The sequence below is a fragment of the Marmota marmota genome, unplaced genomic scaffold, assembly GCF_001458135.2.
Source record: "Marmota marmota marmota unplaced genomic scaffold, marMar, whole genome shotgun sequence".
Classification (NCBI taxonomy): Eukaryota; Metazoa; Chordata; class Mammalia; order Rodentia; family Sciuridae; genus Marmota; species Marmota marmota.
In genome coordinates this window covers 29,838,011-29,856,040 of record NW_026000153.1, presented here as the reverse complement: position 1 = coordinate 29,856,040, position 18,030 = coordinate 29,838,011, and the positions used below count along the sequence as shown (strand labels likewise).

The window sequence follows — 18,030 nt, the reverse complement described above, 5'->3', positions numbered from 1 at the left end:
TTTTTTTTTTTTTTTTTTTTTTTTTTTGTAGGGAGTGAGAATTCCCTTCTATCACTCTTTAGTTCTTATGTGGGCTCTTTGGCTGGATTTAGGAACTGAATTAAAACAAGAGCTAATTAGCAAGAAAAAAGCATATTACATGGGAATTTTACAACAGAGTGAAGTCCAAAGAAAATGTCCAAATCAATGTTTTTATTATTTTTAGACAACAATAATTTGCAAAGGAAGAAAAGACTTATCTCTGAACTATAAATAGTAAATTCCAGAATGTCACTAAGTGATTTATGAAAGGGATGTAAAATCTAGTGTAAAATAAGGGTTAACTCAATAAAATTATTTATTTGGCTTCATTACGGTCCCAGTCACAGATCTTAAATATCTCCCCAAAACCCATATGCTAAGGCTTGGTCACTAGCTTGTGGTGCTATTTGGAGGTGGTGGAATCTTTAGTAAGTGGAGCTTAGTGGAAGGAAATTAGGCCATTGAGGGCATTCCATTGCAAGGGCATTTGGGATTCCCAGACCCTTCCCTTCTCTCTTTGCAACCTTAGCACCATAAGGTGAGCAGCTTTGCTCTACCACATGTTCCCTGTCACTATGTGCTACATCTCCAGAGGCCCAAAAGCACAGAGGCCAATTGACCATTGACTAAAATCTCTGAAACCAGGAGCCAAAATAAAGCTTTCTTTGTAATAAGTTGATAATCTCAGGTATTTTGTCCCAGAAGCAGAAAGTTGACTAACATACCAATGTCTGGTGATAAAAAGCTATTTTCCTGCCTTGGCACAAAGATTTCTCTCCCCAAAGAATATTTATGGCTTGCTGCATGTAGGAAAAGAGATGCCAAATGGAACTTACAGTTTCTCAAGTAATTTCAGCTTGAAATAATCAATATACCAATTCAGCATATTTTGAGATGGCACATTCTTAACTTCTTCAGTTTGTTTGATTTTTGTTTTTGTTATTGTTTCTCCTGCTTTTTGGATTGTTTGAATACTTTTAGAAAGGTATTTTAATATTCCTGCTGAACTTTTAGCAGGAAAATTAGTTTAAATTGTTGCTCTAGAGGATACAAGAGATATCCACACCTTTTCACAATCCATTTGCAGTTAGTAATGTGCCACTTCATGTAAAATGCGGAAACTCTGAATCTTATAGGTTTAGGTCCTACCCCAAGTTATTCTGTTACAGCTGATATCTGTATTACCAATACATGAGCAATGAATCCTACAAGATAATAATGCAATTTTCATGTACAACCTGTTTTGTAAACAAATTCAGAGATAAAAGAGTAGAATTTTTTTTTTAACCTATATCCTCTTAAATGTCACTATTTCAATGAACGGGTTTGCAATTACAAGTTCTCTCAGGGGTCTTGAATTCTTTTTTTTTTTTAATCTGAAAATATATTTTACCCTCATTCTTGAAGGATGTTTTCACTGAATAAAGAATTCTAGATGACAGTTTCTATTAGTACTTTTATGTTTTTTTTTTTCACTCTCCTCTGTTCTCCATGATTTTCTAACTAGAAATCAGCCATTAATCATATTAATTAATTAATCATCATTAATCAATTATCTATACATAATGTGTTGTTTTTCCCTGCTCTATTCAAGATTTGCTCTTCAAATTTTAATCTTTCATTGAATTTATAAATTCTCTCCCACTATTTCTTCAGATTATTTTTATTTCCCATCCTTCCTCTGCTTTCCTTCTATGATTTCAATTATGTTAGATTGCTTCATATAATCTAATAAGTCCTTGAAGCCCTGTTGCTTTTTATCTCTTCAATATTTTCTTTACTTTTCACAAATGGATAAATGTCTATTGATCTATTTTTAATTCAGTCACTTTTTTCCTCTAAATCCATCCAGTAGCTTTTAAATTTCAGATTTGTCTATATTAATTCTAGACTACCCATAATGTTGTTTTTTGCCTTTCCATTTCCCTGCTGATTTTTCCTGTCTTTTTATTCACTGAAAGAATTTTTGCTGTGCTTTGTGGAAGACAGTTACAATACTCACTTTAAAATCCTGTCTGCTAGTTTCACTATCTGGTTCATTTCAAGGTTGGTTGCAGCAAATTTTCTTTTCTCCTGAAAATGTGTTTCTATTGTAGAAGAGTAGAATATGCCACCCTAAAACATGTCTTTTTGACATAAGAATTATTTACTCTGAGTTGAAGACAACTCAGAAGGAGCAATACAAGAACAGCTTTCTGCATTCCCCCACTGGCCTAAAAGCAGGACATAAATTTACAAAAATGTCAGTCTTCCCTTTTCAACAAGTAAAGACAACTTTAGACACCAATCAGCCTGGAGAAGTCACCAGAGAAATCAATATAATAAATTTTCATTTATTTGCCTTCCTGCAATTAGCATGCATGAAAATTCAAATTTCTTTTCCTTCATTTTCTGTATTCTCTAAAAATTTACTGTTTTTAGTTAGAGATGCAATATAAACAGATTTCTAAGCCAAATCTGAGATTTACTCATTCCCTGGGTACCTCCCATTCATATGGAAAATACACTGTACAAATTAAAATGCCTCTGTTTTTCTCTTGTTAATCTGTCTTTTGTCTATCCCAACTAAGCACTCCCAAAGAGAAAATTATTTTTCTCCCCTAATTTTTTGGTTCTTCATAGAGCAGGTAATTTTGTATGGCAACTAGAATGCAAATTTGTAGTCTGTTATTCCACTAGTGTTGAATTGCAAATTCTGTTTCTTGGGCAGCAGCTCTATATCAGTTCAGATCTTCTGTCTTTAGCTAAATATCTTTAAGTCTGTAATCAAAATTTGGTTAGAGGTACATTTAGACAAAATTTAGGGATCCCTTCTCTGACTCATCTCACTTCCCCCTTGTCTTTGATAGCCACCAATTCTTTCATGAAAAAATTTTAAGTAACAAGTGATGTTGTTTAGCAGCATTTTACCTACAGTAGAACTTTTTTTCAAAACTGTAGTTAATCCTCTCAAATCCTGCCACTGTTTTAACACTAAGTTTATGTATTCTAAATCTTTTCTTGTCCCTTCAGCAATGCTCAGAGCATCTTCACAAGGAGAAGATTCCATTTCAAGAAACCAGTCTTTGCTCATCCATACAAAGCAACTCTAAGTTCTATAATGAGGTTGCAGCAACTTAGTCACATCTTCAGACTCTGCTTCTAGTTCTCTTTCTATTTCACCACATTCACAGCCCTCCACTGAAGTCTTGAATCCCTCACAGTCACCCATAAGGGTGAAAATTAGCTTCTTCCAAACTCCTGTTAATATTTATAGCTTGGCCAGGTGCGGTGGTGCACACCTGTAATCCCAACAGCTCAGGGGGCTGAAGCAGGGGAATCATGAATTCAAAGCCAGCCTCAGCAACAGTGAGGAGCTAAGCAACTCAGTGAGACTGTGTCTAAATAAAATACAATACAGGGATGGGGATGTGGCTCAGTGGCCAGGTGCCCCACCCCCAAAATGTTCATAGTTTGACCTCATTACACAAATGCTCTCAATGGTATCTAAAATGAACAATCCTTTCTAGAAAGTTTTCAATTTACTTTACCCAGTTCCATTAGAGGAATCACTATCCATGTCAGGTACAGCCTTACAAAATATATTTCTTAAATAATAAGACTCGAAAGTTGAAATTTCTTTGATCTATGGACTGGAGAATGAATGTTGTGTTAGCAGGCATGAAAACAGTCTCATGTACATCTCCATAACAGCTCTAGGGTGACCATGGTGTGGTGGTGCACACCTGTACTGTGCTATCCATAAGTATTAGTATTTTAAAATGATTTTTTCTTTTCTGAGCAGTTGTTCCCAAGGTCAGTAAATCATATCAGAAACAGATGTGCTATTGTCCAGGCTCTGTTGTTCCATTTACAGAACACAAAGTAGATTTGGCATAACTAATTCATAAAGGCTCTAGGATTTTCAGAATGGTAAATGAGCATAAGCTTTAACATAAAGCCACCAGCTGCATGAGCCCCTAATAAGAGTCTCAGCCTGTCCTTTGAAGCTTTAAGTGGAGCATTGACTTCTGCTCTCTAGCTCTGAAAATCCTAGATGGCATTTTCTTCCAAGAGAAGGCTATTTTGTTTGCCTTGAAAATCTGTGGTTGGATGTAACCTTACCTTCATCAACTATCTGAGCTAAATATTCTGGATGATTTTTCACAGTATCTACGTTAGCACTTGCTACTTCATTTTGCACTTTTATTATATGGAGATGGCCTCTTATGAACCAACCTATGCTAGTTTCAAAGATTTCTTCTGTAGTTTCCTTCCCTCTCTCGGTCTTCACAGAACTGAAAAGATTTAGGGCTTTGCGCTGAATTAGGTTTTAGCTTTAGGGAATATTGTGGCAGTCCTGTTCACTAAAACTTTCTCCATTACCACTTTATTATAATTTCTGTGTTCAATGGAGAAGCACTTTTAATTTCCTTCAAGAACTTTTCCTTTGGCTACTGTTTTGCAGAAGAGACCTAGCTTTGGGTCTGTCTTGGCTTTTGAAACACCTTCATCACTAAATCTAATAATTTCTAGCTTCTGATTTAAACTGAAAGATGTGTGACTCTTTCATTCACTGTAAGAGTCACACAAATTTCAGTTTAAATCAGTTTAGAGACCACTGTAGGATTACAAATTGGTCTAATTTCAATATTTTTTGTGTCTCAGACAATACAGAAGTCTAAATAAAATGAAAGAAATAGGGGAATGGCCGGTAGAGCAGTCAGAACATACACTTAAGTTTGCCATCTTATACTGGCACATTTCATGGTGTCTCAAACAATTACAATAGTAATATCAAAGGTCTCAACAATCATCATAAAACATGCAATAATGATGAAATATCAAAGGTCTCAATAATCATCATAAAACATGCAATAATGATGAAAAAGTTTGAAATACTATGAGAATATCTAAAATGTGACACAGAAAAATGAAGTGAACACATGTTGGAAAATGGTATAGCTAGATTTGCTCAATGCAGGATTCCCACAAATCTTCAATGTGCTAAAAATACCATTATCGATGAACTATGATAAAATGATGTATGCCTGCAATTCTTTTAAAATCCCCATCCCTGCCCACATTTTCAATCTTCAGTAAGTATTAGCTGAGGTGGTTACAGCCAACTAATTTTGTCAAAGAGGATTTACATTAATAAGTATATATTTCAACTATCATGTAGGTATTGAGTATGCTTTTTTCCTCCTTATCATATTTATCATTTGCAAAAGATTAAAATGTGCAAGTAGACTATGGATTCTACTCAGTATCTAAAACATAATATTAGCTTTCAAAATTATCTATCTTAATTAAATGTTATTTAGAGTAGTAAATTACAACAATTCCTACTCAATCATGGTGGTAAAATACATTCTCTTATTTTAAAAGGTAAGCTAAAAATCTAACACAAACAGCAACTTTATAAACGTCTTTACAAATATGCTTACTCGCAAAAAAATGATAAAGATAGCACACCAATAAATTCAATATCAATGATATTTCAGAGGTGATGTAATATAAAGAGACTCCATTTTACCAAACCTTGCTTACTAAAAATTTTTCAAGATTTGCCAATTCCTATTATTTGATGATATACTTGTAAATGTATTTTATTTTGTTGCTATGTTAAGTTAGCTGAGGTGCTTTGCATCACTGTAATGAAATACCCAGGATAAATAACTTATAAGGAAAAAATATTTATTTTGGTTTATGGTTTCAGAGATTTCAGTATATGGTCACTTGGCCCTGTCATTCTGAGCATCTGATAGTACGCTATAGCATGGTGGGAGTCCATGATAGAGCAAAACTGCTCACCTTATGAACTGAAGAAGCAGAGAGAGAAAAGTGGCTAGGTTCCCAATATCCCCCTCAAGGACATGTCCCCCCAGTGACCTAACTTTCTTCAACAAGGCCCCACCTCTCAAAGGTACCACTATCTCCCAATGGTCTTTTAGAGGATACTCCAACAATAAATATTGAAAAATGTGTCAAAAAGAATAATTGTCTGATTCACCATACAACTGACTGATAACTCTGACTTCAAATTAGTAACTTAGGCCTCCCGAGTCCTAATGTTTGTTTTCTGCTATAATCAAAGAGATGCAGATGAAGAAAAAAATGTGGGTAATACCTCTTCATAATACCTGGTGTGGCAGAACCTACACGGTAGGTTCATCTATTCCCCACACCCTTTCTCCTTATTATAATAATTATGGTTATATTCATAACAACAATATATCCATCCCCAGAAGAGCTACTATTCTTCCAGATTTTCTATAAAAAAGGTAAGTCATATGACACGGTTCTGACCAATGAGACCTAAGTGCAAATCTCCCAGATCTCAAAAGTTGTTATTTTTATTGATAAATGAGAGAAAGAGAATAGGTACTTCTTCCTTTCTCTCCCTACTGAAAACCTGAACATGATATCTGAAGCTACAGCAGCCATCTGGTACTATAACAGAAAAAATTTGAGAGAAAGACCAAAATAAACAGCAGAAATCCTGGCCCTAATCTTATTCAATCTTATCAAGACCTTATCAATTGCCTACCTCTAGATTTCTTGTTATAAGGCAAATAAAATCTAATCAAGATATTTTTAAATAAGAGTTTTCTGTTTATTGTTGTGAATGTAAACCTAACTCACATTCATATGTGGCTGAGTAATGAACTTTATTCCAAAGCATACACTACTAAGTTTTCATTTTTCATATTTATGATGTATATTTTTAATGTGAATTCTGTTTAACATAGTCCAAAATTTTACTGCAAAAATCATTCTTCTGCTCTGTGCTCTCTCCCACCCCCCAGTACTAGGGATTGAACCCAGTGCTCCACGCATATAAGCAGGCACTTTACTACTGAGCTACATCCTCAGCCCTTTTTATTTTGAGATGGCCTTGCTAATAAGTTGCATAGGCTGGCCTCAAACCTAATGATCTTCTGTCCTCAGCCTCTTTAGTAGCTGGGTTTACAGGTGTATACCAACATGCCCAGAACTGTACTTTACTTTAAGGTACATTTTTTAGTTCCTCCTTTTCTAACTATCTTATATAAAAGAGACTTCTAATCTCTATATTGGATCCAAATCTCCTGAACAAAGAAAACAGGTAATGCTATTTTATTCTACAAATTCTATTTGCATTTGATGGAGATTACTATACCAAGAGAAATTTAACTGGTTCATCTCATTTAATAATGGTATTATTATAACAATTATTAAACATTTATTATGTACCTGGCACTATGGGCCTTACATCATAGTTCAGTCACTCTTTTCATCATCCATTAATTTTCAATTTTTAGATGAGAAAAGTAAGGCTCACTGGAGGTCACAAGGCAAATGGAGAGAAAACTCTTGGAGCTTTGAGTAGATTATTAATTCCAGAGTTCCTGGGCTCCCTATGCTCTCTTCTTATTGTACAAATCTTTGCTGGAATCTGGATTTACAATTTACCTTTAAGATTTTCAAGACCTATAGCCTTCACTCACTTACTCACATTGTACAAATATACCTGTAAAATGCATAAGGGAAAAACTTTGGAGGTTTTATCACTGAGATTTTATCTGAGATTGATCCTTTGCAAAGGCATTGCAATCAGAAAGAAAATGTTCTATTCTAATAAGGGAGGTTTGTTTTCCCATACAAAATGCCCAGATGTGTTATAAAGCAAAAATATAATGGAGTAGCTATTAATCACTGGTTGTAAAATTCCTTGTAAGGCATCACTACACTTGTTATTACAAAGGATGCACAATGGATGTATATGGCAAGATTTATTATAAGGAGTAATAAAGGAGACACAGAGACAAGGTTCAGAGGCAGGAAAGTGGCTTATAACTGGTGCCCATTTCCTTCTTCACAATGTTCTTCATGATAATAAATCTTAGAATTCAGATGGGAGAGCTTTTTTTCCTGGAGCAAGGGGAGAAGGAGAAAGAAGGGAGAGGGAGATGAAGAAGGAGACAGAGATGGAGAAAGAAACTGAGATGAAGATAGGAGCAGGAGAAAGAGAGAAAAAGTGAAAGAGACAGGCAAACTCTGGGTGACATTTAACCCAGTTAAGTTCTTAAAAAAAAAATTGGGGAAATTATATTCCTCATTATCCATGCTCTTTTTGCCATGTACTTCATAAGAATAATTAAGGGAAATAATTTATTTCCAAATTTCTTATTTCCTAGAACATATGCATATATTCTGTATCTCTCTGCCCCATCTCTAGATTTTAAAAAAGGGCATGGAAAATCACCATGTTCAAAAGCTATGTTTTTATTTATTTATTTATTTAGCATTATAATTCTTAGTACACCTTTATACCACAATTTGTCATATCTCTGATTGTATATAAGGAATGTTGACAACAAATTCACATCTTCATACATGTATTTTGTATAATGATGAGGGTGTCTTTTCACCATCCATGTTATTCCCCTTCTCCCTGCATTTCCCTCCCACCCCTATTCTCTATCTAGAGGTAATCTCCCTTGCTCTCCCTCCCAACCCCATTTTTTATATTGAATATGGAAAAAATAAGTTGATTTCACAAATTTTTATAATTTTATAAAATTTATAGCTGATAAGAATGCTAAAAAGCTATTACTGAAATTATTCACTGTTTTACTGAAATTTTCTTTATCTTGGCATAAGGCTCAGCAAGTGTAATACAATAGTTTATTAATATATGATAAAATGTTGAATATTTTATATATATATACATATATATATATGTATATATATATATATATAAAATCTTCAGACACCTAGGAAATACTTGAGGGGGAAAAATGAAATAAAAAATGTGGCTCATTAGCAAATTGTAAGTCTAAAATTATTTTATTCAGTTATTTAAAAAAAATAATCAAATTGCCAGACACTATTACTAGAATAAAAAGTTGGATAAGATTGAATCTTCCCTCCCAAGTTCCCAATCTAATAAGACAATCATAAGAATAATTATGAGTACACATAATAAATGTTTGACTTAGCAACATACAACATGAAATATTCAGAAAGATATGTAGAATGATACTAAAACTTCAAACGTGTCTACAGTCTAGAGGAACTAGGAAAGTGGTGCATCTTGAAAAATAATCTTCAATTCACCCTTGTAGAGGGTATTCAGGAATTTACTGGGGTTATTATTGCTCCTGGAGGTAGGCGAGTAGCCAGAATATTTAGAAGGGTGAAGAGAAGATGGAAAGGCATTAATAACCTTTGTCAGGCTGGGAAGGGGTTTCTTATAGGTCCTAAGATACCCTTACTTCAATAAGGAAGTATCATCAGTGGGGCACTTTATGGACTGGAAGTCCACGAAAGCTTGTTCCTCAAATGGAAAATGCTGCTGAGCTTGCCTTGCAGAGCTGTGTGCATTCAATTTTATCCTATACTTCATTAAGAGACTATATGTCCTCTGAGTCTGTTGTTGTCCTTCACAGTCATCATAAAAAACCTAAGGTAAAGGGCAATCATTCACATATTTTGCAAGTATGCAGCACAGGGAGAGAGGAAAAGTCACTTACCAAAAGTGATGCTAATAGGAAGTGGCAGAGTCAGAGTTTGAACCCAGGTACCCAGCTCAAGATTGATAAACTAAGGACTTTTATAATATAGCCACCCCAAAATATGCCTAAGTCCCTGAAACCTGAAACAGATTACAAACCTTAAAACAGATAGTGTAATGAATTATCTAGGTGAGACCAATTCAATCTCATGAGCCATTAAAAGCAGAGAGCTCTGACTGAGAGCTATAACAGAAGGTAATGAGAAAAAAAATGTCAAATATGAAAGAGACTCAATGTACTGTTGCTAGAGAAGCCACATAGAAATCATGAAGACTTGGGCAACATGGGGTTGGGGGTAGGGGGGAGACCACCATGGCCAACAGCCAGCAAGGAAATGTGCACCACAATCCGACAACCACAGGAACTAAAATTGGAAGCAGTCCATCCTTCAGAGCTTCCAGAAAAGAACACAGGCCTACTAACATCTTGAGAAATTCTGAGCAGAGGAACCAGCTGAGCTACACTCTGACTTACAGAACCCAGAGAAAATAAATAGGTGCTATTTTAAGCTGCTAATTTTGTTTGTTTTTCATTTTAATTGAAGAATTACAAACATATAGGCTCAAACATAATGAATTTTCATAAGCTGAAAACACCTAATTACCCAGCCCTTGCATCAAGGATCAGAGCATCATCAGCCTTCTTTTTTTAAATTAATTAATTTATTTATTTTAATTAGGTATATATGACAGCAGAATGCATTTCGATTCATTGTACACAACTGCAGCACAACTTTACATTTCTATGGTTGTACACAATGTAGCGTCACACCATATGTGCAGTCATACATGTATCTAGGGTAATGATGTCCATCTCACTCCGCTATCTTTCCTGCCCCCATGCACCCTCCCTACCCTCCCTCCCCTTTGCCCAATCAAAGTTAATTTATGATATTATTTTTATAATGTTATCAATAGAAAACTAGCACAACTAAATTATTTAACCCCTCAAATGGCTTCAGCATGGTTAACAATTCAGCTTCAAGGAGAAAAAAAAGCATCTAGCATGCATCTTATGGAGTTTGCTATGAGGAAAGTAGCAAGGGTAATGTTTTGTGATGAAGTACAAAGATGACATAAAAAAGGTATGTAGCCAGGTGCAGTGCACACCTGTAATCCCAGTGGCACAGGAGGCTGAGACAGGAGAATTGAGAGTTCAAAGCCAGCCTCAGCAACTTGGTGTGGCTCTAATAATATAATTCACACACTCCTGATATATGGCAGGCACTTAAGACCCTTCATCTAATTTAACTCTCTGAATAATACTGAAAACAGTATTATCATCACCATGGAATAGATGAAAAAACTAAAGTTAAGAGAGAAAGACTTGCCTACAAGTTTTGAAGACAATAAAAGTAGCCTTTTGACCCACAACTCAGTGAGACTCTGTCTCTAAATAAAATACAAAAGAAAGAGCTGAGGATGTAGCTCAGTGATTAAACACTCTTGAGTTCACTCTCTGGTACCAAAAAAAAAAAAAAAAGGTATTTAGTGAAACACATGGTATTTCCTGAAGAAATAAGTAGTTCTATCTGAAAAGTAAGAAACATGCAATCATTCTTTTTCTAAAATAATAATGTTCCCTGTATTTTCTTAATGAAAATTTAATGCTGGTTTGAAGAAATACAATTACCATATATAAAAATACAGAAAGTGTTAAAAAGATTGATGACAAACTTTTTAAAAAATTAAGATTTCAACTAGAGGTTAGTAAAAAGTTCCAAAATCAATGTTTAATGTAAATAACTCCTAAAAACACAACAGTAATTTCTGAACAGTTATGCATGAATCAAATTTGCTGTATGAATAACAGTTTAAATGTACTAGGAGTACTTACTAATAAGATAATTCACACATTCCTGATATATGATAAGCACTTAAGACCCTTCATCTAATTTAACCCTCTGGATAATACTAAAAACAGTACTATCATTACCATGGAATAGATGAAAAAACTAGAGAGAAAGACTTGCCTACAAGTTTTGCAGATAATAAAAATAGCTTTTTGACCCACATCTTCTATGTGAGGATATATAAAAAGTTGCTAATGTATATACACCAGTCGATCTTTCTTAGGAAAGGTTTTACAAAACTTTTTGTTAGAAGAAAGTACATTCCATAATCTCACATCTTTAAGGATCTTACTTGTAAGTAAGATGCTCTGTGATGTCTTACACATTTGAAAGGCTTTGGGTTTGGTTTTCTAACACTCCATTCTGTTAAACAAAAATGAATAAAACAACCCATAATCCTTACCTCAAAGCTGATTATGAAAGGGGAAAGTGGACAGGAGAACTGCATCTTTCTACAGTAAAGAATTAGATGGCTATGGAAACATCTACCTTCACTAGTGATATTTATGATAAATAGGTCCTTACCTAAACTGAATCTGTATCAAGAAAATGCTCTTTGCTTAGATGTTTAAAAATAGTTCATTCTCCAGAAACATAAGGATTGGTTTATGTAATCAGGTCTGATTCTGTTTTTCTTATTTCAAACTCTATTATGAGTAGAAAATATTGCAGATTACCTATCCTAAACAAATCTCAATCCAGTTTGATGTGTGACATAAAAAAGTTATTGATGATCTCCTATGCATAATCTCTAAGGCAAATATGTCATAATCCCAAGAAAGTTAATAATTGCAAGAAGTTTATAAAAGCAAAGGTTATGTAATATTTTGTGTATTCTACTGAAAATATAAATTTTAAAGTAAATTGTCATTATCACATTTTATAATATAAAATGCATGATGTTAATAGCTACCATTAACTAAATTCTCTCTACTTACCTATGCATCAGTAACTATGTATAGCTAATTACCACTTATATCAGGCATTGTTCTGAACGTTTTAAATGTATTAACTTAATTAACCATTATAAAAATTATATAAAAATGGGGTATTACAACTATCATTACTACAAGCTTTTAACAAACATATTATAACTATATTAAGAACTTCAATTAAACTTTCAATTTAACTTTTAACAAGTCGATGAGGTAAGAAAGCCAAGTTTCAATGTAGTTAAGTAACCTGCACCAACTTAAAAGCAAGTAAGTGACAGAAAAGTAGCAAATAAGTCTATCCAAGTAATTAACTGCTCTATACTTCAGTTTATTCACAAAATGAGAAATGTTAATTTACTATTTCATTAGCCTCCTCTCCATAATCTTCCCATCACCCTTCTGTCAATACCTTTCCATATTAGGAATTAAAAACTGGTTGGTGGTTAAGATCATATTAAAAGAAAATTCAACAATGTCATAGAGCGAGAAAGAATATTACTTCTCACATTTAGGAATCCCCTGGGCCTGGTGATCTTGTTAAAATGTGGCTCACTAGATCTGAGGTGGGATTTGCATTCCTAACAAGTTTTCTGGAAATGTTTGTGCTCTTGGTCCACAAACCTCATTTTGAGAAGAAAGGCTATAGAGTTTATCCCTCTACTCCACACCCATATACCACTACAGTTCATTTTGTTATGTATGTATAAAAGTATATATACATGTGTGTTTAAGAGACAGAGTCTATGTTATTCAGGCAGACTCCAACTCCTGGGCTCAAGATGATCTTCCTGCCTCAACTTCCCACATAGCTGGAACTATAGGAATACACCTCTTCATTTTGAAAGAAGAAAAAGGAATTACATTTCTCTGGGCAATTGAGAAGTGCTGTTTTCCTTATGTTTATATAATATAAAGTTAAACAAATTTTGATAAGAAAGATTATCCACTTTTAAACAAAAATATGAAAAATTAAAGAAAATTTTAAAATAAAGCATTCCAATAACTCAAGATTATAACAAATTAAGGATGCAAAGTAAAAGTTTTCCTGATTTCATTTTTCTGTGGAAAAAGTTCTAAAATCCTTCAGATCCATCAAAATCAGCCCCTCTCTGCCTTCTGTCTCAAACTCCCATGTCACTCATGCACCCTCTTCTCCAGCCATGTTTTACTCCTTGACAATCTACTATTTTAGCACTGCATCCATCTCCGAAGTCCTTGCTCTTGTAGTTCTCTACCTTAGGCTGGCAAGTCCTACTTAATCTTCAAGGACCTCAAAAATATCACCTTAATCTGAAAAGCCTTTCCTGGTGCCAGTGGGCAAAAGTAATCTCTTTCTTGTGCCTTCATTATATCACTTGTGTATTCTCACTTACTATACTACTCATTGCATGGTTCCAGAGGGTACACTTCCAGCAAGTTCCAGTGGTACAGTATCACACCCATTTCTCTGCCAGCCAATGGCCATGCCTTCCCCCAACAAGTTCATTTCTTGGCTGCAAGGCTGCAAACCACTTAATATTTATATGCTTGTATAATCCCTTCATTTGTGTGATAGGTCACTTCTGAGATTATAAAATAGATAGCAGCTTCCATCTTGTTCTTGTACACCTTGAAGGAAGCCAGTCCCTATGTCCTGAAACAGCCCTACTGCAAGGCTTATGTGTGGTAAGAAACTGAAGCCTCCAAATAATAACTAAAGCGCCCTGCCAACAATTATTATGTGAACAAACCTGGAAGCAGATTCTCTTAGCCCCACTTAAGCTTTAAAATGACTGCAGCTTCCTCAACAAGTTACAATGACTTAGTTAAGTGGAAACCGTATTCCTGACTCTCAGACATTAAATATTTACAAAGTGGCTAAATTTGGGGGTAATTTTATACACAGTATAGCACCCCCTGTGTTATTAGCACAGGTACCTTTTCTTTGTACACTCTCTCGGTCCTATGGATGAGGCTGCTCCTTATTTCCACTATTCCTATATTCTCTAGAACTCTCATTTATAATGAGAAAAATCAAACTTTGGGTGGTTTCTATACTGATTGAACCCTGACAATATGCCAGATAAAGCTGATTCTACTGGTCAAAGAACTACTAGCTTAAATTAGCTAAGGATTCAGCTCCTGGAACTGAAGTCAATTCCCTTGAAGTCCATGGCCACAGTAAATTCCAGTAAAAGTTAGGGAGGAAATGACTGTAAAGTATTGAGAGTATTTGCTATAGAAATCTCCCATTGTTTAAAACCTGCTATTATCTTGATTCACTGTTTTTCATATTTTGGCCAATACTGTAAAAAGTGCTATAAAAGCCTACTTATGGAAATAATCAAAGAAGCAGGTTTGAGTGGCTTAAGAACTATACCACATACATATGCAGTTAATCTAAAATGAGAATGTGTAAATGATTAAAGAATACTAATAATAAAATAATTGTGTTGGTAGATTTTATGTAATCTTTACTCACAGCACACATTGTCAAGAGAAACTTATGCAATGCTTAACTTACAAATTAACAAATTACTCCCTGCCTTTAGTTTCCTAGGGGTGTCACAAAGTACCACAAAACTGGGTGGCTTAAAACAGAAATTGATCGTCTCTGTTCTCAAAGCTCTAAGTTCAAAAACATCCTTCTCACCTCTAGCTTCTGGTGTGGTTGGCAATCCTTGGTACTCCTTGTGTGGGAGATGCATCATTCCACCTCCATTGTCACGCAGTCATTTTCTCTCTCCCTGTGTGTCTATAACTTCTCTTCTTAAAAGATTCCAGTCATTTTGGATTAAAAACCTACCCTATTCTAATATGACCTCATCTTAACTAATTGTATGTGCCATGACCTTATTTCCAAATAAAATCACATTTTGAGGTTCCAGTGGTTAGAAATTCAGTCACAGTCTTTGTGGGTGAAACAATTCATTTTCAGGAAATCTCATGTCTATCAAAACAAATGCATAGTTTTATGTCTTCTATCTTAATTGCCTCTTAACATGTCTTAAGAATACAAATATAATAAATTTATCCATGATAAAGTGTCTATACAAAAGACAGTGGAGCTTAATTCATATTCATTTTATCTTATGACTTTCCCATAACCAAAAACCAATCTTTCTACCTTTAACCCCCTTTCTGTCTCCCTTCAATGTTCTCTCATTTTCACATTCAAGAACACATTTTCCATTTCCCCTTAAGTATATAATCACAACCACTGGCATAGGTCTCCAAGACAATTTATTACTATTTTAATTGCATAGACAATTGGTCACAAGACACATTCATTATTTGTGGATTTTTAAACAAACTGATTTCGTGTAAAGCAGAGATCAAAATCACAGTTATTGAAATATAAAGTGTAAAAATAAAAATTTGTAATTTTGGTACTGTAAGTTGTCCCAGTATTTATCTTATTTATTGTGAGGTTGAAAATGATGCTCACCTGCCCCTATCAAAAAGCTGTCAAGAGTTCACTTCATTTTTCACTAAACCTCGAAGTATTGAAAGAGCAACTAATTATAAATGATTTAAAAAAGTGTTTGCTAGAGATATTTGTTGTAAAAAAAATTGAACACTAAGTCACAAATGTAACAGACATATGAAAAAGAGAGGAAACAGAGAAAAACAATATTGACATATGAGTTCTAAAGCATAGCATTTAAATTGCTAAGAAACAGTTAACATTTATTCAGAGCCTACTAGGTAGCAGATCAGGCATTCTGCTGGGCAATTTATATTCTTTAATTCATCACTAACATCCCTGAGTTAGGAATGATTATCCAACTTTTAATCACAAGTAAGACAAAAGGCTTAGAGAAGTCATTAGATTTCATATTCAGACCAATGGCTCTTTCAAATTTACCTTCCTAGTTTTGGCCAACTTCTCCCTTTTCAAAAATAAAATGCATGAGGAGCCAGGGAAGTGAAAGGAGCCTTGCAATACATAGAGAAAAAGACAACCTGGTAAATGTGTGGTTTTACCAAACATGAACAAATTGTATTCACATTCCAGAGAAAAGTGGCAGAATATGTCCCAGTAAAACACATCATTTTGGCAAAAGGATTATTTTGAGCTAAAAGCACTTGAGAAACAGCAGGTAGGTGTTCAAAACCTCCCCTTTTCCTCCTGAAAGTAGGAGATAAAACTTCCATGGAAAAGATGCCTGCCCCAATACCAGGAGAAACTTTCTTATCACAAGGGACAGGGTGTGGAAGACAGAAGAATTTTATGTTTATTAAAATAATCACATTCCTTTATTCTCGTATAAACAGTATTTTAGTTCCCTTCCAATAATTGTCTCTTGTTGTTTGGCCTAATATAAATGCATTTGGTTTTGCCACTTTCGTCTTCATTTCCTTATGAGGCTCCTATGTCAATAAAACATGAAATAAATTTATGTGCTTTCTGTTAATTTGTTTATGTTAATTTCATTCTCTGGCCCAGCGAGGACCTTACAGAGTAAAGTTTCTCTTCTTAATCCCGTCTTCAATTGCTGGGCACGCAGGAAAAAAAAAAAAAAAAAGACAAGACTTGATTTTATGAACAATGCTTTTTTGCTACTATTCGTCAGAGATAAGGTCCAAGGGTGGGGAACCAACCAAGTATGACATCCACACACAATCAGGCTAGGGAGAAATGCAAATAGGTTTTTGACGTTAAATTCATCAGTTTTAGAGAAGGAAGCCAGGAGGCAGGCCTCCTTCGGTACATAAATCTGCATACCCAATCGCCACTAGTACCCTAATATCACTTTTAGGCGCCAGGAAACAAAGCGCTCCATCAGAGTTTTAAAGACCGGAGAGCCCAGGAGGCGTATATTGCCGTTGAAGTGGCCACTGCAATAAAAGCTCACAGCCCCTAGGCCATTCTCGCTCCGCAGGCTGGTGCCGGCGGACGACAAATTCACACCGCACTGTGCCTAGCCCTGGACTGCCAGCAGCGACGCGCGCGGGTGACGTCAACGCGCCGCCGGCCGCTAAGGGTGGACGCTACCACCGCTGGCGCCCCCCCACCCCCGCCGGGCCTTTCCCGAGGCAGGGCCGCCGACTCACCTTGCCGTCGTGGTGGAAAGGAAGGCCGAGCTCATCTGTGGTGGACTGGGTGCGAACACAGCCCGACTCTTCTGAGGTTCCGGTAGTGAGCCCCGCGGCGGCGAGGGCGGCCTCGTAGTCCGGGAAGGGATTGGTGAACGCGCGCTCCTCCATCTCCGCCTCCCCTCCCAGATGCAATTTCAACCTCTTTGACATGGTCTCGCCCATCTCCGCCGCGCGCCCTCTCCCCACCCTAGGTGCCGCGCGGCACGGCGCGCGAGCGGGGACAAACCTCCTGCCGGGGCGTTCCGGCTGGAGCAGCGCTGTCTCGCGCGCCAGTCACCTACCGAAGATCCCGCAGCCGGAGCCAAGGGCTTCCTTTAGAAAGAGCGAAACTGTGAGCTGGCGGGATGAGCGGAGTCTTGGAACCCGCTATAGCCTCGCCTGGTGGCCTTCTTCACCGCGGGGTGCCTGTACATCTGGATGCAGCCGGTGAGCTGCACGTGGTCCCTCCGCCCTGCGCGGCTGCTGTTCGCTGCGGCGGGAAAAGTGGGCTCGGCGGGACCTCCGTAGCCCTCGGCGGTTCGGAATACGCTCACGCCATCCGCCGGCCCTGGTCTTGCTGGGACCGGGATAGTAGCCCGCAGAGCCTGTCCGCGGGTAC

The 18,030-nt window shown here is 36.2% G+C and overlaps 1 protein-coding gene across 1 annotated transcript in view; it reads right to left on the bottom strand.

Annotated features, from left to right (window-relative positions):
* The window catches only part of Lancl2 (LanC like glutathione S-transferase 2), a 52,831-nt gene extending 35,237 nt beyond the window's left edge, over nt 1-17,594 (bottom strand). The window contains 1 exon segment of the mRNA XM_048786320.1: nt 17,384-17,594. Coding sequence (XP_048642277.1) covers nt 17,384-17,594 — 211 coding nt within the window.
* Between the last annotated feature and the right edge of the window lie 436 nt (nt 17,595-18,030).